At 39.9% G+C, this 24,905-nt stretch overlaps 1 protein-coding gene across 6 annotated transcripts in view; it reads right to left on the bottom strand.

Moving 5' to 3' along the window:
* The window catches only part of NUMB (NUMB endocytic adaptor protein), a 169,488-nt gene extending 150,567 nt beyond the window's left edge, over nucleotides 1-18,921 (bottom strand). For 3 of the 6 annotated variants that reach the window (XM_027844810.1, XM_027844812.1, XM_027844813.1), the window contains exon 1: nucleotides 18,230-18,251. In XM_027844810.1, the coding sequence (XP_027700611.1) occupies nucleotides 18,230-18,250 (21 nt within the window). In that variant the 5' untranslated portion in view covers nucleotide 18,251. Of the gene's footprint in view, nucleotides 1-18,229; nucleotides 18,252-18,872 lie in introns of those variants that run through there. The other 3 variants (XM_027844815.1, XM_027844816.1, XM_027844814.1) reach the window with 2 other exon arrangements.
* Nucleotides 18,922-24,905: the final 5,984 nt, after the last annotated feature.

Genomic DNA, 24,905 nt, shown 5'->3' with positions numbered 1-24,905 from the left:
TTGTCTCTCTCTCTCTTTTTTTTTTTTTTGGCTAGGCAATGAGGTTAAGTGACTTGCTCAGGATCACACCACTAGTAAGTGTCAAGTGTCTCAGGCCGGATTTGACCTCAGGTCCTCCTGACTCCAGGGCCAGTACTCTACCCACTGCTCCACCTGGCTGCCCTGTTGGGGCCATATTGCAAAAGGCTCGAATGCCAAACAGAAGAGTGTATTCAATCCTACGGGTAACCACTGAAGTTACACGGTCAGAGCTGCATTTTAGGAAAAACATTTTGACTCAAAGATAGACGAAATGGAGACTTGAAGCAGGGAGAGCAATTAGGAGGCTATTGCAACAGTCCAGAAGACAGGCAGTAAGAGTCGAAACCTGGGGAGTGGTCATGGGAGGGTCAGATGTAAGAGACGTTGCGGAGGTAGAAACAGCAAGATTTGACAACTAAATGGCTATATGGAGTCAGACAGTGAGGAGTCAAGAATAATGCCAAGATACATTAGACTAGAAGGATGGTGGTACCTGTGACAGAAATAGAGAAGTTCAGAAGAGACAATCCAGGTGAGAAAAGCCAAGGAAGACAGAGAGACAGATGGACTCAAGCTGCAAAATGAGTCACGCATTTTCAGACATGGCTCATGCGGGAATTGTTTTACCTGATTCTGCCTATTTGTTACAAAGCTTTTGTTTTGTGTTTTGTTTGTTTGATTTTTTCAAAAGGGGCTGTGGCTGGGTTGGTAAGGAAGACTAAGGATGGGGCTGGGGGCTGCAAGAAAGAAGAGAGAGAGGGAAAGAAAGAAGGAAGGAAAAGAAGGTGACTGAAACATTTTTTTTAATGTACAGAACAGAAAGGACAGAAGCAATCACAAATAAAGACAGTTGTGAAATGTACATGTTAACTTTACTAGATATTTAAAAAGAAAAGCAAGCTGCACATAAACTTCATGTACAATCCCAATCCTCTTTTTTCTGTTCTACTATGTATATGGAAATGTTCCTTTTTCCATTTTGTTAACATTATAAAAAAAAATCTGCATGGTGGTATGGTGGTAGTGGTGGGTGGGAATCAGGGTTAAGTGATTTGGCCGGGGTCACACAGCTAGGAAGTGTCAAGCATCTGAGGCTGGTTTTGAACCCAGGTCCTCCTAATTCCAGGGCCAGTGCTCTATCTACTGTGCCACCTAGCTGCCCCTTTTGTTGTGTTTTTAAAAGAACCAAGGTGGAGAAAGGAAAAAGGAACCAGGACATCCTTGTCTTCCCATTGCTCCTCCCCCAACCCAGCCACCCAGATCCCATTGGAGGTGGGGTACAGAGGTCCTTTGCCCTTCCTTCCCCCAGATTCCTCTGGGGTAGGGCTAGGCAGGAAAAGCAACATGGCTGCTCATAACATATTTCCAGTCTTTTAACACACATTATTCTCCCTCCCCATTTTCAGCCATATTGGCCACTTGAATGACACGTAGTCACCAACTACAATCTTTCTACAATACTACCAAGGCTTGTCATTTGCCCTGTCATTGCTTCCTGAGGTCCTCCAGGACTTACCCACCCTACCTTTACACCTTCCACAAACTATCTACAAATACCTATTTCCTTTTCAAATTTTCATCAGGGAGACCTTCAATATGTGTATAATTACTCACAAAGATTAGAGATGAGACGGTAAACACAAACTATGTTAATTACTAATATTCTTTCGAGAACCTTTTCTGTTACTAATATGGTCTTTGACTTCTTTCTAATCATTCAGTATCTTAAGTTATTTCAGATATCTTTGAAAGTTTCAACAGCAGTCAAATTTTGTTGCCTCCAGCACAAATCTCCCCCATGTACACTTACAGGTCTGGTCCAGTTATTCCTCCTATTGGATATCAGAGACTGTGATGTTAGAGTTCAAATGTAGTAGTTCTACACTCATTGATGGAGAAAATAGGCTAGTATAGAAATCTTGATAAAAAAAATTTTTTTTTCCATTTTTCATCTGTTGTCTTCCTGCCAGTATCATCCTTTAATGCTTTCTTGGCTGATCTGGATCAAATGATTCCATACCAGTCTTTCTTTAAATCATTTGTCTCTCTACCATTTTTATTCTGAGATAAAACCAATCATAATCTTCTACAATTCTCCTCTATAAGATTTCAAGAAGTTTACATTCTAAAGCTGTATTGTCCTTGGATGCCAATTCTCTCCATTTGGCAAGGAGGTCAAGTATATACTGGCTGTGTCAGTGTAGGGTTTCTCTTGGTCTCCTTACTGTCTCAAATGTCTTACAGCAGTTAAACTTCCATAGCACATGGTGAAAATTCACACTGATATCAGTTCCTACATCCACTTCCCATTATGCTACATTATAATAGCTTGTTTATATAAATAAGGTGGATTGGAAATGAAGGGAGAACAGATAATGAAATATATCTTTTTTTCCCACAACAGAGGAGTAAGAGAACTATTAGGACAGAATATTTACATTTATTATCAGTCATAAAAATCAAGTATTTTTATTAAATTGTCTTTCTTTGTCACAAGGAAGATTAGAGAATGACCATGAGGTAAAGACAAAAAGCATCAATAAAATGTTTTTAAATAAAATAATGAGTTGGGTTTAAACTGTTTTGATCATGTACCATTTACAGTCTTGTTTTTTTCTAATTTGACATTGATCTTTATCTATGTTCTAATGAATGACAGTCTGAACAGCCAACTGATTCAGATAAGATTCATATAAGTAAACATGAATTTGCTATCTGTAAAGCAATCAGTTTGGTGAATGACCTATAATTATGTTCACAAGGGTTTGTTGTTGGTTTTTTTTTAATAATCATCAAGAATATTACAAGATGACTAAGATGTTAAGACCAAAGGTTACATGAAAAGTTGTTCCTTGTTCCTTTTGGATAAACAATAAAAACAAATTCACCCACTTCTTTATTTGCCTCTCCAAAAAGACCTTGTAAACTATCTTTCCATTTAGCTATTACTTCTTTATATTTTCTGGTTTCATTTAAAGTGATGCAGTCCCTCCAAAAGCATGTCAAATTTTGGGGCGTTGAACAAGCATCTCACATTTAGTTTATAAACATTTAAACTCTGTGTGACTCTTAGCAACCTCTCCACCATTCTGTCCCCATCACTGCAGCAACCAAAAGAGGCTGCCTGGGATAGAGTCATTTTGTATTTTTCTTTGTTTAACCATGACCAAAGAATTCATCACCTGATGGCCAGCCTGCTAGTGATTAAGTCTGTCCTTATTTAACTCAGAAAACATACACAATTTGCCACAATATTTCCTAATTCTAGAGCCTTCCTTCTCTTGATTATTATCCTTTATATAGTTTGTTCGTACAGTGGTTTTCATGTTGTTGCCCCCATCAGACTGTGAGCTCCTTGAGAGCAGAAACTTTCTTTATATTTCTTTGTATTCCTCAGGGCTTAGCACAGTACCGGGCATATAGCAGACACTTTATAAATGACTTTTGCTAAGATTGTAGGTCTTATATATCACAGAAACTATGAATAAATGAGATTCTATAAGTGTTTGAACTATACATTCTATCCAACGTAAAACCATGTGAATCAGAACATTTACAGTCTCCTAAAAAAAAAAAGTCGTCAGTATTACTACATGCATTAATAGCTAATTCATTCAACATAATCCAATTCGTCCAAGTAATCTGCAATCAAGAAAAAAACTACTGAATTCATTAACAATGCAAGTATATATAAAATCAACCATGTTTTTTAATTTGAGCAAGAGAAAATAATTAGATGATTTAGTGATTTTTCCACAAAACTAAGCTTAACTCTTTCTGAGCAACAAAAGAGGGAAAGAACAACAAGAAGTCAAGCCAGCAGCCCAATTTCCCAGGAAATTAGTTCTTAACTTGGCAAAGCACTTGCTTTGTATTCTAAAGAGGCAGGGCTCACTGCAAGCCCAAAGGGAGCAGTGCCAAGGAGAATAATGTCATTAAGAACACAGATACAAAAAAAAAGTTAGAAAAGTTCAACATGAGAGAGAACTCTGCTGTATAAACACAAGTTTCCTTTAAAATGCTAGACAGATCTTAAAAATGATGCAACGGTTTTAATTTTGTAAGAAGATAAATACCAAATTATTTTTCTAACATTTACCTAGAATTACAAAGAAAGTTTTTGAAAATAGAGTTTTCCATTAATTCTAAATTTTAAATTTCTCCTTAAATTCAGAATTTTTTTTTCATGCAGAAGGAGGTATCATTATTATAAAGAATAAGAATTTAATTATGCATTTACTTTCTTTTTTTATTTTTTTTAATTAAAAAAATTTTTTTTAGGCAATTGGGGTTAAGTGACTCGCCCAGGGTCACACAGCTAGTAAGTGTCAAGTGTTTGGTCTGAGGCTGCATTTGAACTCAGGTCCTCCTGACTTCAGGGCCGGTGCTCTATTCACTGCACCACTTAGCCGCCCAATGCATTTACTTTCAAGATACATAGTAAGGCCTTAATACCATGACTTTCTGCTGAAAGAAAATGTTTAATAAATAGGAAAAAGGAATACTAAGAGATCATGGAAAGAGTAGGTAGTGTGGGGGGAAAAAACAGGAAGTAGACATCATATTTAGCCATTAGGTTATAGATGTTTCTGTAGAGGGACCTGAATTTGTATCCCATCTCTGAAAAGTCTACTGTAACTATTATATTGTAACTATTATATAAAGGTAGCCTTGACACATAAGCAAAAAGTGGCCACCGAACATCAATGTATTAAGCATAGGTAACAAAATAAGGGGGAAATAATCCAAATTATATTTATAAGACATCGGGTGCTGGGCTGTTACAACAAGAAAAAAAAAATCTATAATTATTCTCTAAAACCACTGACCCAATGTACCACTCCAACCAAAAGAGAGATATACACACCATACCCCACCTCACCCCCAATTTTTTAAAAGTCCTAAGTCCAATCAATAAGGGTGTTAGAAACAAAACAGAAAACATCATTCTATCTTTCTACCAAACCATGGAATGTAGTAGTTCTGATACTCATGTCATGAAAAGAAAAATAATAATAATGCATGTCAGAGCTGGGAAGAAAAGGGAATCCCAGTGGGAAGAATCATACAAGGAAAGGCTCAGAGGCAGCAACAACGCATATAACCTTTGTGGGGAACCAAAACTTTGCTACAACAAAGGGGTCATGTATGAAAGTAAAGTGAAAAGAAGGTCCAGTCCAGGTTATACAAGGGAATATAAACCAAGGGAATCCAAACTACTTTAAATATTAACCTAAATAAAAGATAGTTAGCAATAAACAGACAAGCATTTATTAAGTATCTACTATGCACCAGGCACTATCCTAGGTGCTGAGGATACAAAGAGTTATCAAAATAATTGTATTAGAAAATATATATACGTGTATACACACACACACGGCATTACAAACCCACACTATCACTAAAAAGCATTTGGGAACTTATCATTACCACTATTCCTGCCAATTAGTATAGATAAAAAGGATTTAATATGCTTTGAAAAACAAAAAAAGTTGAGTTACAACAAATTAAAATTCAAGCTATTTGGCAGATCAGGTGAACTAAAAGGTGCTTCTTCAAAATTGACTGAGGCTTAAGTTTTTAAGGTTAAGACTAACCACCCATAATGCCTTTATAATCCATGTACAGGAACCTATATAATCCACCTCAAAGAAACCTGCTTGGCTCTCTGTTCCAGTAAAAGTGCTGTATCATTACAACATTTTAAATTCTGAAATCCACAACCTGACCAGAGCTTCTCAGTCAAATGAAGAAATGATCACATTATTTAGTATCATGAGAACATGGATTTGGCTGAATGGCAAAATACTTCATTTATAATGGATGGTTAGTCAACTTGACTTTGATTCCTGCCAAAATTCTAAAACTACCTACTTGACAGCTATTATGAGGCAGCTAGGTAACTAGTCAGGAACTTGGATTGAGGAATGGGGTTTGAATCTTGCCTCAGAAACGTCAAGTCACCCTGGGCAAGTCACTTAACCTGTCTGAGCCTAAGTTTCCTCATCAAATAAGGATAAGAATATCACCTATATAATAGGATTATTGTGGGGAACAAATAAGGTAATATGTGCCTAGTGCTTTGCAAACCTTAGCTATATAACTGCTATTATTATCATCACCTATCTCTTAGGGTTGTTGTAAGGATCAAATAAGACAATATATGTAAAAAGTTTTGCAAACCTTAAAAAACTACAGAAATGCTACCTAGTAGTAGTAGCTGTTGTTATTGTAGTTGTAGTAGTAGTGGCAGTAATAGCAGTAGGTGCTTAAAGAATCCTTGTTGATTTGATGAGGGAATTCTGGAAGAGTCAACATGGCTTTTCAGTTGGAAAGCAGTTTGGCATAAATGAAGCTTAGACAAAAATCTTACTCAAAATGGATACACAACCTGAGTATAAAAGATTATACTATAAAAAAAATTAGGAGAAAGCAATCAGATGCCTGTCATAACTATACCTTGTTCTTAACTAAACAAGAGAAAGAGATTATAAAAAAATAAACATGTTACTGAATAAAATGTAAAATTTTGCATGAGTAAAATCAATGAAGAATGAAAGGAGGAACAGTAGGAAAATGTGCATCAACTACCACCTACAAAGTCAGATATTCAAAACATACGGAGAACTGACAAATTTATGTAATACCAAAAATCATGCCCTAGTAGATAAACAGTCAAAAGGTATGCACACTTTTGCAAAAACTGCAAACTATCCATGAAACATGCTCCAAATCAATAATAGCATGAAAAATACAAATTTAAACAGCCTTACTTCAGTCCAGGCAAATTGGCAAAGCTGACAAACGATGGAACAATCAATGCTGGAGGCAGGAGAGGAAGACTGGAGCCAACCGTCCACAGTCCTTCCCAGCCACTTCCAAACCACGCTGTCCATAGCCAGGCCATCCTCATTTCCCCCTCCCACTAGAACCTGGACTCTGCTCCTGGTATCCTGGGCTCTGACAGGTGAACTTTTACCTCGTCTCGCCAGCAACCAGGCCTTGCCAACCAATTATAAACTATGTCATCATCCCGCATCCCCTTGTGTACCCATTCGAATGTGCCAAACATGAAGGGGTCCTTAACGGCAGGGACACTTTCTTGTTTGTATGTGTCCTAGACACAGAGTAAATACCTAAATGCTTTTTCTCTTCTTATTCTTTGATTCAAACCAGACTGACAGGCACTATTAGTGGAACTGTGAAATGGTTCAACTATTCTGGATTTCAGTTTTGAATTATGCAAGCAGAGTGTCTACACTCTTTGACTCAATGATTCCATCACTAGGTCTATACTCCAAGGAGGTCAAACTCAGAAACGAAGGTGCAATATATGTCAAGATATTCATGGCAGCACTGTTTAAGTAACTAAAAACAAAATGGGTGCCCATCAACTGGGGAATAGTTGAAAAAGAAAATAATGACATACAAATATAAACTGATTATTATTATGTAAGAAGAAATGAAAAATTCAAAGAAATATGGGAACTATTTTATAAACTAACAAAGAGTGACTGCAACAATGTAAATGAAAAGAGAGCTAATGAGTCTGAGTACCTGAAAAATCAAAGAGCGATGAAACCTCTTCCTTCAAAGCGAAGAAGCGGAGGGAAGCGGAAGGAAGCGGAGGGACTTCCATGGCAGAGTCATCACATGCATTATCAGATGCAGTTATGGTTACAAATAGTTTTGCTTACTTTCTTTGTCACAATGGAGAGTTCAAGCTAGAGAAAAGGGCTGAAATGACTGTACACAACATGGCATGAATAAAACTTTTTTTTTTTAAATCTCTAACAGGTCATGCTAGACAAACTGCATTTCCCTTTCCGACAGGATTAATAGACTATTAGATCAAAGGAACGTCATAGCCATAGTTTACTTGATTTTAGCCAAGCGTTTCACAAACTCCCTCATGTTCTTCTGATGGACAGACAAGACAGAGAGAGACGGGCTACATCAGAGGTTCTGACCCTCTTCTGTGTCATGGACTCCTTTGGCAGCTTGCTGAAGTCTATGACCCCTTCTCAGAATGTTTTTAAACACCTAACACATACAGGATTGAAAAGAAAACCAACTAAATTGACAGTGATCAAAACACTTTAAAAATCCAGTTCACAGGCTCTCAAGTTAAGAACTTATGCACTATAAGACAGATACTATATGTTAGACAGACGGATTTGGAACGGGGCTAGTCATATAGTCATTAATGGTACAATGTCAATTTGAAAAAGGATTCTAAGGGACATGGCCAGCGAAGTAGTCCTTGATGCTGAGTAATCAGTCAGTTTAATCAATGATTTAGATAAGGCATAGATGGAATACGTATCAAATTTGCTAATGACACAAAGTTGGGCAGGACAGCTAATAACCTGGATGGCACAGCCAGGATACAAAAAGATCCTGACAGGCTAGAATTAAAGTCAAAATTAATAAAATGAAATGTAACAGGGACAGATGTAAAGTCCTATATTTGATTTTTTTTTAAATCAAGTACAAAATGGGGTACATTGTTTGAAAAAGACACAGGGGTTTTAGTGGACTACCAGTTCCATATATGTCAAAAGGGTGATTTAGTAGCCCCAAAAACTAGTGAGACTTTAGGCTGCATTAGGTGAGGCCTAACATCCAGGACAAGGACAACCCAGTTGTACTCTAGCCTGGTCATACTACCAGTTGGAGTAGAATGCTAAGCTCTAGGCACCACATTTTAGGCTAGCAAAGGGCAAAACAGGATGGTGAAGGACTCTGGAATCACACCATTTAAACAACTGAAGATGTTTGGCTTGAAGAACACAAGAGAAGGGGCAGCTGGGTGACACAGTGGATAGAGCACCAGCCCTGGAGTCAGGAGGACCTGAGTTCAAATCTTGCCTCAGACACATAACACTAGCTGTGTGAACCTGGGCAAGTCACTTAACCGCAATTGCCTCATCAAAAAAAAAAAAGAATTAGAACAACATAAGAGAAAGGAGACATAACAGCTCTTTCATATATCTGAAGGGCTGTTGGGTAGATGAGTATTATTTGTTCTACATTTCAAAGGGCGGAACTGAGAGCAATGACTAAAAAGTTAGAGAGGCAGACCTCAGGAAAAAACATCCTAACAATAAGAGTTGTCCAAAACTTGACTCGAAAATTAGTGGGTTTCCCCCAATAAAAGTCTTTAAGGTTAGGAGACCATTTGTCTGATGTCACAGTGGATTTGTTGTTCAGCTACAGGTCATACCAGATGGCTTCTGGGGTACCTCTGAAGTTTGTGAAATTCCTATTCAAATGCATTCAGAATTTGTCTAATGCCATTTTGATAAGCAGAAGGACAATGACAAGGTGATTTTCTCATTGCAAAAAGTCATGATTAATTCTGCAAATTGCTCTTCATTTTTCAGAGTCAAACTAAGGTAAAAAGTTAGCACCAAAATAATTAACGTACATAGTCACATACATACTATATGCCTTTACTGAATCTTGTAACATCCGAGCATATTAAGTCGTTTTAAGGAGTTTTTTAATCAGAAAGATCAGTTTTGTTTTGTTTTTTAGGCAACTGGGGTTAAGTGACTTGCCCAAACATCAGTTACTTTAATCATATTTCTGTTAAATTAATTGTTAGTAAAGACTTTTTTTAATGTCAATATTCTTCCAGTGACATTTTTTTTTTTGCTATGAATCACACAGCACCGCAATTTCCAAACAATCAAAATAGCAAGGTACCTAAACGGTTGTGGAAAGACATGCAGAGGGTAAAAGCTCTACCGTTTTACCAACATGACGTGGGCGCAAGAAGTGGTATAAAAGATATCATGTATCGAAAACAGTTGGACAGCCTGAGTGCTGCCCTGGCACCCTTTAAAACACCTGGGCGTTGGCATCTAATGGTTGGGTGGCTCCTCCTTGGCACTTTTATGGGAACACATGTACAAGAAGCCAAAGGATCCACAGGTATCAATGGGCTATTTAGCACTGCTGAAAGGACCCTTATTGATAAGACCATGTATCTAGCCACTGATGCACTTAAGTAGTATTTGTTAATATGCTTCTTGGAAAAAAACTTTAAAACTATAGCTTTAAGATAAAAATCAATCAACAAATATTAATTAAGTACCAACTACATGAGCAGCATAATCATGGTTGAAATAAAACATTATCCATGTTCCCTTCACTTAGGACCTGTACTTAGCACAATACCTGGCACACAGTGGGTACTTAATAAATATCTACTGATTGATTGTTGGAGAAACAAGACCAACACTCAAGAAACAATTAAAAAATACTATATAATATCAGAGAATAAACTGTGTAGCTCACACCACTAGTACAGAAATTGAGAAGAGAGATTTTAGCATGCACTGACTAGTATAGAAGGACTTAAAAGAGAAGGTAAATTTTAGCTATGATCTACTTAAGATATGATAAAATATATCAGTATGGGATATTGAGAGAATATAGCTACATATATAAATACATATGTATATGTGCATACACACACATAACCTTTTTAGAAAAGTTAACAGCACATGCATTTTTGTAATCTTTATTTTCTTAACCAACATTCTCAATACTATATATATTGACCATGATCAAGAAAAGACTTGGCTATAAAAATAACCCCACCATAATCCTACCATAACAGATTTCAAAATTAAGGAATGACCTAGTTTCAAATTCTGACTGACATCTGTAAGCTATTGACCTTCTCTGAGCCCCAATTGCTTATCTATAAAATGATGGGGTTAAGCAGCTTTAATTCAACATTTATGTGCAAGGCACTTAAGATCTTTGAGATCCTTTTTACCTCCAATAGCTTCTAATTCTATAGAGGATTACTAAGAAGATCTAAGGGAAGTCACACTAAGAGAACTCAAGCTCATTTAATAACTGGATTAATCAGAAACTAGGTGATAATTCAATTTTAAAAACTAATATCGTGTTTCTCAGATGTAGAAAGATCTCTACTCAACCACCCTATCACATACCCCCAAATCTTTTCCCAAATTGAGAAACAATTTGAAAACTGAAAAGGATGAATGTTTGTCTTTGTTTTCCAGTCTACCAACAAAAAGTAAAAACTGAGTTGGCTGCATAGTACAATAAATTAAGTAGCTCATATTGATTTATCTTTGTTTTTTGTTTAATATTCTCCTTTTAAACTAAAATAGATAAAATTCAAAGTTACATAAGCTTATTTTGTTGAAATTACATGGGAAGGGATTCAGAATGTATAAACTTGCTGTTTTAAATAAAAATTTAACTATAGATTGCTTTTGATGACAGTATTATGGTTGATAAACAATGTCATGTCATAGGAGGTCTGAGTATTAACAGTCAGGAAGACCTGAGTTCAAATCCTTTTCTGACCCTTACTTCAACTTCTCTGAGCCTCATATGGCTCTCTAAGACATAATAACAACATGAGCTAGCATTTATTGAGTACCTGCTATGTCCCAGGCACTGTGCTAAGTGCTTATTCACAAATATTATCTCATTTGAACCTCACAATAAGCCTAGGAGGTAGCTGCTATTATTATCGCCATTTTATAGATGATGAAAGTGAGGCAAACATAAGTGACATGCCTAAGTTCACACAACTAGCAAGTGTCTCAGGATGCATCCTGACTCCAGGTTCAGTCTCTACCCACACTGCTACCAGCGACTTGTAGACAGACCATCTACAACATAAAAGACAAAGAGCTCCCATAGAGCCTAGCAATGGTGTTACAAAGAAATGGTCTAAGAACTCTGTGTCTGTCTTCTGAAGACAGCTAAATTCATAGAAACTGTTCATAAAAGTGGCCAACACAATGATTTTTTTGCCACAACTACACATGATCTAAAATGCATTGCAGAGCTCAGACCAGTGTCAATGGAGGGAGAATTCATACCGTATACATATGTGTATACAAATATGTATAATATATACACATACATACACATACACATATATGCATATATACATAAGAGTGTATACAAACACTTCACAGATTTGTGATCTTGCTTATGTATAATCCTCACAATATAATTCAATCCTCCCTCAAAAGTCTATTCTTTCATTTTTATGGGTACCCCCTTCACTGAAGCAGATCAAAAAACCCCTGAAGAACTTGACTTTATACAGTTTCTTAAGATACCAAGTGAAAAAAAAACCAATCACCTGGTGGCCAATTCTGGTGATGAAAAAGTTTCCAAGAAAGTCACTAGGCTCTCATCCAGCCCTATAATACTTCCAAAATATTATCAAGTATTTGTTTCAATTAGCTTTGAGAAATTTTTTAAAACAAGTAATTTAGTTTTCTGATATAGGTAATCTGAAAAATACAAAAATAACTCACTGGCTTAAAATATGTACTTTCTAAAAATGACATACAGATTTATCTGAGCTGCAAAGAATATTTTTGCTCAAAGGCTCAAAGGATAGACTGGGTTTTTTTTAAGTAGAATAACTCTTCCTAACTAGGGATTTAAATCAACTTAATTTAAATAACTATCACATTTAACCATTTCCTCTTTACTCAGTAGTGAGCACCCCAGAATGGGCAGAATCAATCAAGTGCCCTGATTTCTACATAAAAGAGCACTTATTAACTAAGAAAAGATGATGTTACATCAATCAGAATACATTATTTTTTACTAGAAGTTAATATTTTTTGTTTATCTAGTTATATACTCTAGGATACTCCACCTTGTGATCAATGGTCCACGTCCACAAAACAGCTAGCTGAGTACAGAGGAAAGTACAATCTGCAACTACGCTCACATGCAAAGTTAAATGGATTTTGAACTTTGGCCTCACTGACACTAGATTCTAAATCACTGAATTAAACAGCCATAAACTATAATTAAAATAACTAGTATCTATATGATACTTTGTTTTGCATAGTAATTTATATGTTATCTTATTTGGTCCTCACAACAATCCTGTGAGGTATTTTTCCCCTTTTACAAATTAGGAAACTGAGGCTAGTGTTAAATGACTTGCCCAGGATCACACAACTATTATGTGACTGGGGCTATATTTGTCTTCTTCCTCTACCCTTTACTATTCCCCCATTAGATCGTAAGCTTCTGGAGGGCAGAAACTGTTTTTGCCTATCTTTCTATCCATAGCACTTAGCAGTGTGTCTGGAACATAGGAAGCAGCATGTAACAAATGCATGTTGATGACCTGGAAGATTAGAGTATCAACTTAGGTTTTTCTAGAATGCCCCAACATTGTTTATAACTAGAAAAACAGGAGAAAATATAATTATTCTAAAAAGACTGGTTCATTGCACATCTAGCAATCAGAATACATATCTATTTGTCAATCCATATGACAAATGACTAATCTCTCCAATAAGATAAATATAAATATATGTATGTCTCTGAGCTATTAAATGGCAGATTGAGACTTAGATATGAAAAAGGCAGATTTGAATATAATTATATTTAGGTTAATAAAACACTGGTCTGTTAGAATCTAAGCTGAAAATGTGCCTTGCACATAACAGGCACTTCATCTTGAACTGAATTGATAAGAGTGATGCAGCAGAAGTGTACTGAGTACATAACCCATTAAAACCATCCTCTGAGATGAGAAATGTGATACAGTGGAAAAAACACGGGATTTGAAGCGGGAGGACCTGGATTCAAATCCTGCTTCTGTCACTTGTTATCATGTGTAACCTGGGGACATCATTTATTCTCTGTCCTCGGCTTCCTCATCTATAAAATACGAGAGTTGCATTAGATGACTTCTAAGGTCCTTTCAGCGTTAAACTTATAATCGGATTATCTGCTAAAATGCTTTTTAAAATCTTTACAAATCATGTGAAACTGGGTTAGCATGCCATACAGCTAACCAGCCATGTGCCCGCTAAGCTCCACACATTCCTTCAGCTGCACAGTCAACAAGCATTTATTAAGCATCTTCTATGTGCCAGAGACCATACTAAGCAAAAGGCAAAAAACAGTCCCTGTTCTCTATGAGCTCACAGTCTAATGGGGGAGACAACATGAGAATTACTTTGTAAAAAACATTTATAAATAATTAGAATACATAAAAACAGAAATATACAGGATAAATTGTGGATAATCAACAGAGGAAGCATTAGCATTAAGAGGAATGGGAAAAGTCTTCTCATACAAAGTGAGATTTTAGTTGGGGTTTAGTTTCACATAGGGGGAAGAAAGAAAGCCGTAAGGAAGGATATCTCCTATTTGCCTAAGGATATCCCCCTCTATCAAAACTAGAAAATATTTATACTTACTAACTAATGGCACTTTAATGTAGCAGTTCTCAAACTTTTTGATTTCAGAACTCCTTTTCACTCTTAAAAATGATTAAGGACCTCCAAAAGACCTTTAGTTTATGTGTGCTATGTCTATAAATATTTACTATATTATCCATTAGAACACACTAATATTATAGTGAAAATAGCTTTGATCTAACGGATCCCCTAAAAGGATTTTGGGGACATTCAAGGGCCCTTGGACCACATCTAGAGAATCATTATGCAATTTTTTCAGTCCATACGCTCCTTAACCAGGCATTTGTGCACTAAGTCTTTTAATTTTAGTGATGGAATGAAAGGCTTTGGCCCCCATTACAGGAATTTCAGGCATGAGCTAACAGGTGCATATATACGGAATCAAAGAGTCAAGAGTTGGAAGGAACCTTGCAAGTCAAAAGATCATAAATTTATAACTGGAAAAGCCTTTGGAGGGCACCTAGTCCAATCCCCTCATTTTACAGATGAGAAAACTGAGGCCCAGAGATGGTAAGTGACTTGCCCAAGATCACGCAGGTAGCAGTAAGTGGCAGACGGGAATCAAGCCCAAACCCAGACTCCAAATCCAATACTCTTTGCACTGTATCAGGCAAGCTCACAGGTAACTATAAGAAGCAAAGATATCAACACATCATCTAATCACCTGTATTCCTTCCATAACAACATATTAATTTTATCTGGTCAAACCTCTTCATATTATAGATGAGGAAACAGGATATAAATATATATCTCTCTATTGAAGTCTTACTTTGATATGCCAGCGGAATATAATCTCTGACAGGTTCTACCAAGTTGAGAAGATTTAAGAACATGGGCCTGTTTCTGTTTCTCCAGATTCCCAGGTTGGTGGCAGTGTGATTAATTTTTGACCCAACTCTCAAATAACTCTCTAAGTCACAGAAGGGTTGAAATCTGGATCACAGAAATTACAGATCATATGCAAAGTGCTTTGCAAACCTTAAAGTGCCACATAAATGTTAGTTATTATCATTATTATTATTAAAGTATATGAACGTGAACAAACACATATACATATGCATACCAATCTACACTCTCTCACAAAACTCACCCAATTATCAATGGCTGACTTTATTTAATAAGAGAGGGTAAAGGGGGAAAAAAAGACAAAAGAAAACAAAAGGGCACATGTGAAACAAAAGTTGGAATCACATCTGAAAAACAAAGACCCATCTCTTCTGTTCCAAATTTAAGTTCTCCTACCAAAGATTCTCAATATTAAAAAAAAAAAGGTCAACAGACTCAACATGGAAGAAACCAAGTCATCAAGGAGTAATCCTGTGAGAAGTTAACCAAAATAAGCTGTTGGGCTTTGGACATGTTGAGCCGGAAATGCTGCCACAACATGCAAATGGAGTTGTCTTAAAGATAAGTAGAGATGTAGCTCTCCAATGGAATCCAGAAAACAGGTGAAAACTGAGATTTAAAACTGTGTGTCATCTGCACAGAGGTGATAATTGAAGGCATGGAAATAGCTAGATAGTGCAGTTCATACGAAAAAGATGTGGAGATCTTAATGGATCTCCAGTTCAACGGTGGGAAGACGACATGGCACAACGAAAAGAACACTGGATTTGCAGTCAGGCTTGCAGTCATTTACTACCTGTGTGGCCTTAGGTGAGTCACTTAATCCATCTGGGCTTCAGTTTCATCAGCTGTAAAATGAAGCTTGAACTAAATGACCAAAGTGCCTTCCAGTCCTAAATCTAAGATTATACAGGCTAGCCAAAAAACCAAAAAAAAAAAAAAACCCAAAACTAATGTGACCTTAGGCCTCATTAGGAGGAGAAGCATAATGAGAACTAAAGAGGCTGTACTCTCTCCCAGTCAGAGCACATCTAAAGTACTCTGTTCAACTCTGGGCACAACATTTAAGGACAGCAGAACTAGGAACAATGGATGAGAAGTTGCAAGGAGGCTGATTTAGGCTTCATGTATGGAAAAACTTTCATTCGATTAGTGCTCTCCAAAGTGAACTGGTCTGACTTGGGAGGTAAGACTGCCCTCTCTGGAGGTCTTCAAGCAAAGGCTCAATAATCACAAGCTTCTAGCATTTCCACAAAAGTTACCTTGGATTTATTTCACATACGTGTTGCTCCACTAATAGAATGTGAGCTTCCCAGCAAGCGCTTGTTTCTTTGTTTCTGTATCCCCAACAACTATCAGTGGCTTGTACCTAGTAGGTGCTAAATGCATGCTTGTTAATTGTCAGCTACCATACAGAAGGGATTCCTGTTCAGGCTCCGGTCTGTGATTATCAGACCGTGAGCTCCTTCAGCTCAGGGGCTGTCTTTTACCTTTCTTTCAACCCCCAGCTTTTAAAAAAGTGCATGACACATAACAGGCACTTAAGAGATGTTGTCTGACTACCGAACAACTGAAAATGCCAGAGCCTTTGCTGGAGGATTTGCTTTAGTAGCTGCTTAATAGCATAGTGTCCCATGTTAAAATAGGATTTACAAATTTCTTCAATCTAGTCTCTTGACAAGTGTGCCACCTCTCCTGCTTCAAGGTCCTACCTTATTATTTTCTCCGTAAAACAATGGTAGTCTCATTCATCTCTGTTCCCTGCTCACTCGGCTTAAATTTACAATTCTCTAACAGTCTAACTATTCTTCAGCTCTCTTGTCTGTGACTGTTCATCTTTCTAACTGACCCTGCTCCGCGACTCATCTTTCCTTCAGCTGTTTCTTTCTTCCTGCCCGCGGCCCCCAACAGCTTTTTCTCTCTTTCAAATTCCCCAGTCTGCCAGTATCCCTACTTGTTATTTTCCCAACCTAAAGATGATCTTCCTTTCTACAATCCCCAAAACGCATTAATGAATCTGACCTCCCACATCCTTTTCCAGATCTGGCTCCGGTGCACATAAGTTACTCAGTCTGTCCTCACAGTAGAAGGTAGTTTCTATTACTAAATGTTTTCCTCTTCAGACCATCTTAGATCCTTGCCAATACCCCCATGGTCAATTCCTCCACTTTCTCCCTGACAACTTCTCAGTGGCTGCCGCTCCCTCTCAGAGGAGCTTCCTTTACTCACTAGCCCTAGCTGCTCCCTTTGACCCTACTCCGATCAACTTTCCTGGATCCACAGGGAAACTCCCAAGCCTCTCTTCCCAGCTAACCCATCTCCTTAGTTTTCCCTTTAGCACACCTAAGACACACCCCTTTGGTTTCCCCGGATTCACCATTCTCTAAGCCACAGAGCGGCTTCTCCGCCCCCGCCCCTCACCCCCAGCTAGTCAGAGTCGGTTTCCCAGAGACCCAGGCCACTCCCCGTCTCCCCAGACCCTAAGTCCTTCCAGTTCTCCATTATTCTCCTCCTTCTCCCCCCCCCCACACACTCTGGCTGTTCCCGTTTCCACCTGTGTCTTCTCCCCAAACCCGAGACCTGGCCCGCGACCAACTCCAAGTCTGCTCCGCTCCTCCCGCCCAGTACTTCCCCCTCCTCCAGACCGGGCTGCGGCCCAAGGGACCCTCTCCTTCAGGCTCAGACTGATCCTCATGCTTCCGCCCCAACACCAAACGGCTCCCCTTTTCTTCAGGGTTTCCCCTATTTCCAATGGTTTCCCCCTCTCCCCCAGGTTTTCCCTGCCCCCAAAACGAACTGCTTCCCATCTCCCCCAGATCTGAACTGCTCCCCTTTCTTTCCAACTTTCCCTTGCCCTGGAGCCAAGCTGCTCCCCTAGATTTGAACAGCTCCTTCTCTGAAGCACTCTCCCTTCTTCCCCAGGTTTCCCCGTCCCCAGAATTTCCCCTCGCCCCTCCCCCAAACTGAGCTGCCCCCCTTTTCCCACCCCTCCTCCAAGCTGAAGTGCTCTCCCTCACCCTTTTATCCCCCTCCCCATATCTGAACTGCTCCCCATCTCCCCATGCTACCTCTCCCTCAAATCCGAACTGCTCCCCCTCTTCCCACCCCCTCCTCCAAACCTGGACTGCTCCCCAAGCCATCTCTCCCTCAGGCTTGAACTGTTCCCCTTCTTCCTTCTCTCCCCCAAACCTGAATTGCTTTCCCTTCCCACGATCCCTCCTCTCCCAAAGCCAAACTCCTCCCCTATACCTGAACCGCTCCCCCTCCCCCTGACCTGTGAACTGCTCCCCGTTTCCGCCCCAGTTTCCCCCCCACCTCAACTGCCCTCCCCCCACACACACCGAGCAGCCCCCCTAGTTCCCCGCCTCCTCCTCCCCCAGACCTGGCTGCGCCCCCATCTCCTCAGGGCCCCCCCCAGCCTGGCCGTCCCGCTCCCCCCGAAGCCGGTGCTCTCGGGTGCCCCGTCCGTCCTCGGCGTCCCCGGGGATTCCCACCCCCCACTCCCAGGGCATGGCCCGCGCCGCCTCTGCCCCCGCTCCCCTCCGCACTCGCCAGCACCGGCAGCGCCGGCCGCGGGGCCGTGGTCCCCGCTCCAGCCGAGCCGGAGGAGAGGGCGCGCCCCCGGCCGCCCCCAGCCTCCCCCGCCCGCCGCGGCAGCCGCAGCGCGAGCGCCGAGGAGCGCCGAGCTCGAGCCCCCGCCCCGCTCGGCCCGGGCACCCCGCCGCGGGCTCCGGGCCGCCCGGCCCGGACGCTCTCACTCACCTGCCGCCGCCCGAGTCCAACTCCAGCGCCGCCGCCGCCGCCTGCCTCTTCCTCCGCCGCCAGTCGCCACCAAGCGCCACCGCCTCCCCCATGACAACAGGCCCACCCGTTTCCATACTCTGGGGTCGCTCATTGGTTAGCGTAAAGGTAGCTCTCGGCTTCGATTGGTAGCGAGGGCCCGCCCATCACGGCAAACGCCCCGCCCCTTTTCAGAGACCCGGTATTCGCCCCAGCCTGGACCTGCAGCGCCCTCCCCCGAGTTTCAGCTGTAATTGGCTGAGGGAATGGAGCCGTCGAAAATGATAATAGGCTGCAGAAACTGCCTGTTTAGTCATCTGGCAGGGGACGAGCCCGCCAAGGGTGGTTAGAGCGTGTGCAGTTTGGTTGCACAACAGAGAGGCGATGAGGAGACTGGGTTCTGAGTTTCTGGATTCTGAGGACCAGGAAGAGGTTAACTCGACTGCCCTTGAATTTCATCCCTTTCTCCAATTTCTAACCGAAACTCATTCATCCCAGCTCCCACGTAGGCATGGTACTTGCAGAACGCCAAAGGTTTATGCTCTAAAATGCCTTGCGCACAAATGTAGCGTGCGTCTGTCAGTCAGGCAGTCAACAAGCATTTACTAATCGCCTACTATGTGGCAGGCACTGTGCTAAGCGCTGAGAATATAAAGAAATACAAAAAACCTCTTTGCTGTCAAGGAGCTCACAGACCCCAAAAGGGAGGGTTGGGGGGGGGGTGCGGACACAAAAACGACTGTGCAAATCAAATTACCGGGTGTCCCAAAAGTCTTGGTGCAGTTTTAAACTTTAATCACTGTGCAGTATCCTGGACCTGCAGGGTAAATTGGAGGTAATCTCAGAAGAAAGGCTTCTGGGAAAGGTTTCTTACAGAAGGTGGGATTTTAGCTGAAACGTGAAGGAAGCCCCAAAGGGAAGAAGCTAACTAGAGAGAGAGAGAGAGAGAGAGAGAGAGAGAGAGAGAGAGAGAGAGAGAGAGATCCAGGCCTGGGGGACAATCAGTGAAAATGCTAGCAGTCGGGAGATGGAGTGTCATGTGCAACTCTGAGTCCGTGGGGGGAGGGAAGGAGTAAGATGTAATGAGACTGGAAAGGTAGGAAGGAGCCAGGTTATCTTTTGAGGTCTCCAAAGCACTGAAATTAACCTGGGCCGCTTTCCAGAGATCTTCTCACTGAATGTTCAATACGCATAAAGTGATCGAACAAAAATCAACACGCCTTGCTTGCTAGTCTAAACACTCCCGTACTACAGAAATGGCCTGTTAGCATTTCCCCAATACATCAAAACCTAGAGCTGGCTGTCTTCTCTAAGGTGAGTAGGCAGTCATTAACTAGTTTAGATTAAATGGGCCAGGCTTTTCCCTTGTCAAATCCTGATAATTAGACTATTCCCTACAAACTTGCTTCTTCCTGTTCAGCAGTTCTCAAATAGCCCTATTAGATGTGTGTTAAAGATTTAAATAGCTAGACTTTTTTCTTCCCCTAAACTTCTCTTCCTAAGCTGTCTATATTAGTGCCATTGAATGAATTGCAGGGGTTTATTTGTGTTTTTTTTCTGAATCACTACCATACAAAAGAAAGAATGATTGCATTTTTAAAAATTCACTTAGTGTATAAATCACAGTAGGTTTTTGTTTTAGTTTTTTCAAAGCTTGCTGCTGCTACAGAAAGCTCTGTATTCCTTGAATTATATTCATTATCATTAGCTTTTCCAGGTTGTTTCTGTTATAATGTTCAGTTTTAGGGTTTTTATTTGATTTGGGTTTTTCCCCCAAGTGAGAAGTGATTAGAATACCCTGTTTGACCTAAGTCAAAATTAGGTTCAGTGTCTTTGCATGAGTTAGGTATATGGATGCAGAATATTGCTGTATACTTCCAGTCCAGATTGTTGTCTGTTGGTTTGAAGAATTGCGTTTTTCTCTTTCTTTTTTTATTCTTTGTAATAAAGAATACCTCTCTGGGTGAGGGAGGGACATATTGGGAAATGAATGTGATGTAAAAAAGAAAAATAATAACTTTTAAACGCTTTTTTAAAAATTGGGTTCAAATCCCACCTTCCAAACCTTGGACGAGTCGCTTAACCTATGTGCCTAGGATTTAGCTCGTAAATTATAAATATAAATTACAAAATTATAAATTAGCTGTGAACTGCCTCCCCATCTTTGCCTGTTGAACTCCTACTCATTCTTTAAAGACCAATTCCCAGATGTTCCGGTTAGTAATAATCTTACCCCTCAGATGTATTTAATCGTATACCATTATGTATCATAGATGTGTTGGTATTTTATCCCCTTTCTGCAGGATAAGCTTCTTGAGGAAAGAGCTTAACTTTCTATCTCTCTCTTCCCCCTCCCTCCCTGCCTAGCACATGGATTTTCTGCACAAAGTAGTTACATAATAATTGTTGATTGCTTTAAGTCATAGATGTTTTTTAATTGTTAAATTGAGGGGGTTGGGAATGGAAGGAGCCAATATTCTGGACACTCATACAGTCATGATCATAAAGATGAGGAATTATTTCCCTGTTAAGTCCCTTCTCTACTGAGAGTGTGAGGGGGTGGGGAGGCCTCTCTGAAGAGCCAAGTATCTTCTCCATTCAATAGGGATCCTATTTCTTACATTTAGAGGATATCCTTTTCCTCCTCTCAGCCCCTCATCCATCTTCATTCTTCTCAAGCTCCCTTGTGTAAATGCAGAGCAAAGAAATCCAAACACTAGCGCATAAAGACCAATAAGGATTATCTGGTGTATTGTCCAGACACCCTTATCAATCTGAGTACTGTGCAGTTTTTTCTAGTCTAGTTTTAAATATTTAAATAGTGCAGGAGATTATTCTACATTAATTATACCTCATAGTTAAAGGATGTTTTTCCTGATTGCTTTCCTGAAATTTCTCCTCCTCTTTTCTCATCCCACCTTTCAAGACAACACAACCCGGAAATAACCTCCAGCTCATTTGAGTGACTCATAAGAAGACTGTAAATGGAAAGTGTATGAAGCCAAAATAATCTCGAAGTCTGAATCAGCTAGCTGAAGGGAAGAGCAGATAATGACCACAATAATATGGAAGCCAAGCGATAAGACAAATCATACCTTAAAATTCTTGCAGATAGTGAGCCGTGTTCTGAAATGGTGCTACAGAAGGAATTCTGGATTTAAAGTCAGAGGAACTGGGTGCAAATCCTAACTCTGCTTCCTATGTGACCTCAGGCAAGTAAATCATTTCACCCCTTTAGGCCTCAGTTTCCTCATCTGTAAAATGAGGGAGTTGAACTTGATTATTTCTAAGGTTACAATATAGATCCATGACAAAATGGCATTCTTTCAACATATCGCCAGCACCTTTTTTCTCTCTGGTTCTGCCAATGTACAGTACCTACCAATTTTGGAGCAAGTTAAAAGGCAATTAATGTCCCAAGAGATAGCAAACAACAATATCATGAGAAGACATTGCTATCATTATGATAGTTTTAATAATAATGATTTTCAAGCAGCAAAAGTGACTAGGCACCATTTAGAACATAAGATTAGATGCCATCCTTGCTGAGAAGGCTCATTGTCTCTAAGGAGAGACAGACAATTTGCATAAAAATGAGCTGGATCACTACTCTAAAGGTCAAAAATTCACTCAGTTTCATAATTTTTTTAAATGTGTCATTTAGTATTTTTGTTCATATGCTAGCGTACCGGCTTACCTAAAATAGTCAGAAAAGAAACTGAGAATGAACATGTGAGGATGTTGACTGGAAAATAGTAAAAAGAAAGAAAATGTGAGACTATAAGAAAGAAAATTACAAAATAGAGGACCATTGTGTAATTAGTAGTATTGGAGGGACTAGGAAAAAGGCAACTTGCTTATGCCCTGTCTTCATTTTGCATGTACAAGGTAATCCAATAGCATAATTACTCTGTCCAGTATGTCTTTTCTTTCATTTACTATATGCCTTTCCACCACAATCTCTGTCCTCCTCTTGAAAAGCAAGAATCCTGGAGTCTTGGAGTCTGCTTCTTTGCAATCAGTCTCTGACTATTGAGGCATTGTAGATAATATCTGTCCAATGGCCAATTGTATAAGGTTAGGATGGCCTATGTGATGAAGGCAAAAATAGTCTTCATAAATCCCAAAGAAGTGAAAAATGAAGAACCCACAGCAATGGACATTGGTCCATCTGGGGAGAAATCAACGGGCTTTAAACTTTATTTTACTCCTTTTTCTGCTTATTTTTTTCTTAATCTTTCTGGGTCATTTTTCAAGCAAACAGAATCAAATTAACCCCCTCCATTTGCTTCTGCTTGAGTCCAGAAGAGTATTCTCATTTAGGAAAAGATCAATATGTTCTTCCTGGACTCAGCATGTAATTCCAAAAGGATTAGAGAGCCACAAAATGAAGGAAGGAAAAGACAATTCCCCAGAGAGCAGACAGAATCCAGAGCAGCCTGAAGCTGGAAACTGGCCAAGACTTTCAATAAGAATAGATGTCTGATTTAAGTATCAGCTAGTGAGGTAGTGAGAGAGAAAGAGAGGGGATGGCAGGGAGGCGGGAAGAGAGGAAAAAAAGAAGGGGCAGAGGAGAGATAGGGAGGAGAGAAAGAGAGGGTTGAGATACACAGAGGGGTAGTGAGAGACAGAGAAACAGAGATTCAAAGAGAGATAAAGAGAGAAGGAAAAAAAAGAGAGTGAAGCAGAGCAACTTTGAAGTCCTGCTCTCTCTGGGTGTGGACTTTACCACCATCTCAGTAATCCATGATTTCACAATCAAGTTCCACCAGCTAAATACAGTCCAAGCCATGGCTGCAGAGGGAAGATTGTCAGGAATCCAGCATATGGAACAATCGCTACTCTGAACCCTGGAAATCCTCCCCTGTGCTCAAAGGATGTTGGTTTGGCAGTAAGGCAAAATCAACTGGGTAGGCTACGCACACAGCCAGCCAAGAAATTGTAGAGAAGAACTCATCATTTCGTCTGATTTCATGAAGGTCAATGGATGTGAGCTTTGCCCAGGACAAAAAGGAAACTACATAAGAGAAATGTTTTCATTGGCCCCAAGCTGTTGAGCCTCCAACAGAAGGAGCTGCCAAGCTATTTGTTGTCTACTCAAGACTAAGGGCTTTTGCTCAAAGGTCACAGAAAAGAGCGATCGTAGAAAGGTGAAGATAGGATACTCACCGGAGTACCTAGCTTCACAAATCCTGGCCCGGTGTGGTTTTAAAATAAGCAAATGGTGCCTCTTCATTACATAAGGTTCATTGATGTTCTCCGAAATAAAGTGTGGGCAACTCTTGTCCCCTTACATTCTCAGCAACTTGGCTCAAGTACTTGTAAAGTGGGAAGTAGCTCCAATTCTGCTACTTAATTAAACCCTTATCGCTGTAGCTATGTACAGAACAATAATTCCTTTTCAGGGGTAACCTGAGCCATTCAGGACACCTAGCACCATTTAAAGTTACACATTCCTCTTGGTAGTTTCTAGGAGATATAGACATACTCCAAGGAATTTTACACAAGAATGATGCCTAGAAATTATAGGATCAAAGATTCAGAGATAAAAAGGACTTTAGCAGTCGTCTAGTCCAACCATCTCATTTTACAGATGAGGAAACTGAAACCTACCAAGGTTGAGTGACTTACTTGAGATCACACATAGGTACTAGAGAGCATAGTAGAGATCTGAACCCAACTTCTCTGACTCCAAAGCTAGTGCCCCTTCCATTGTGCCATGTGAAGAAATCACTTCTAGTAGGATAAATCTGACCATGTTTGTTGTTGTTGAGTTATTTCAGTCATGTCTAATTCTTCATGACCCCATTTTGGGTTTTCTTGGCAAAGATACTGAAGTGGTTTGCCATTTCCTACCCCAGTTCATTTTACAGATGAAGAAACTGAGGTAAACAGGGTTAAGTGACTTGCCCAGGGTAACACAGCTAGAGAGTGTCTGAGACCAGATTTGAACTCAAAAAAGTGAGTCTTCCTGATTCCAAGCCCACTGCTCTATCTGCTGTGCCACCTAGCTGC

This window comes from Vombatus ursinus, unplaced genomic scaffold (genome assembly GCF_900497805.2).
Source record: "Vombatus ursinus unplaced genomic scaffold, bare-nosed wombat genome assembly UNPS02014945.1, whole genome shotgun sequence".
Classification (NCBI taxonomy): domain Eukaryota; kingdom Metazoa; phylum Chordata; class Mammalia; order Diprotodontia; family Vombatidae; genus Vombatus; species Vombatus ursinus.
Note: the sequence above shows the minus strand (reverse complement) of the source record. Positions and strands in the feature narration are given on the sequence as shown.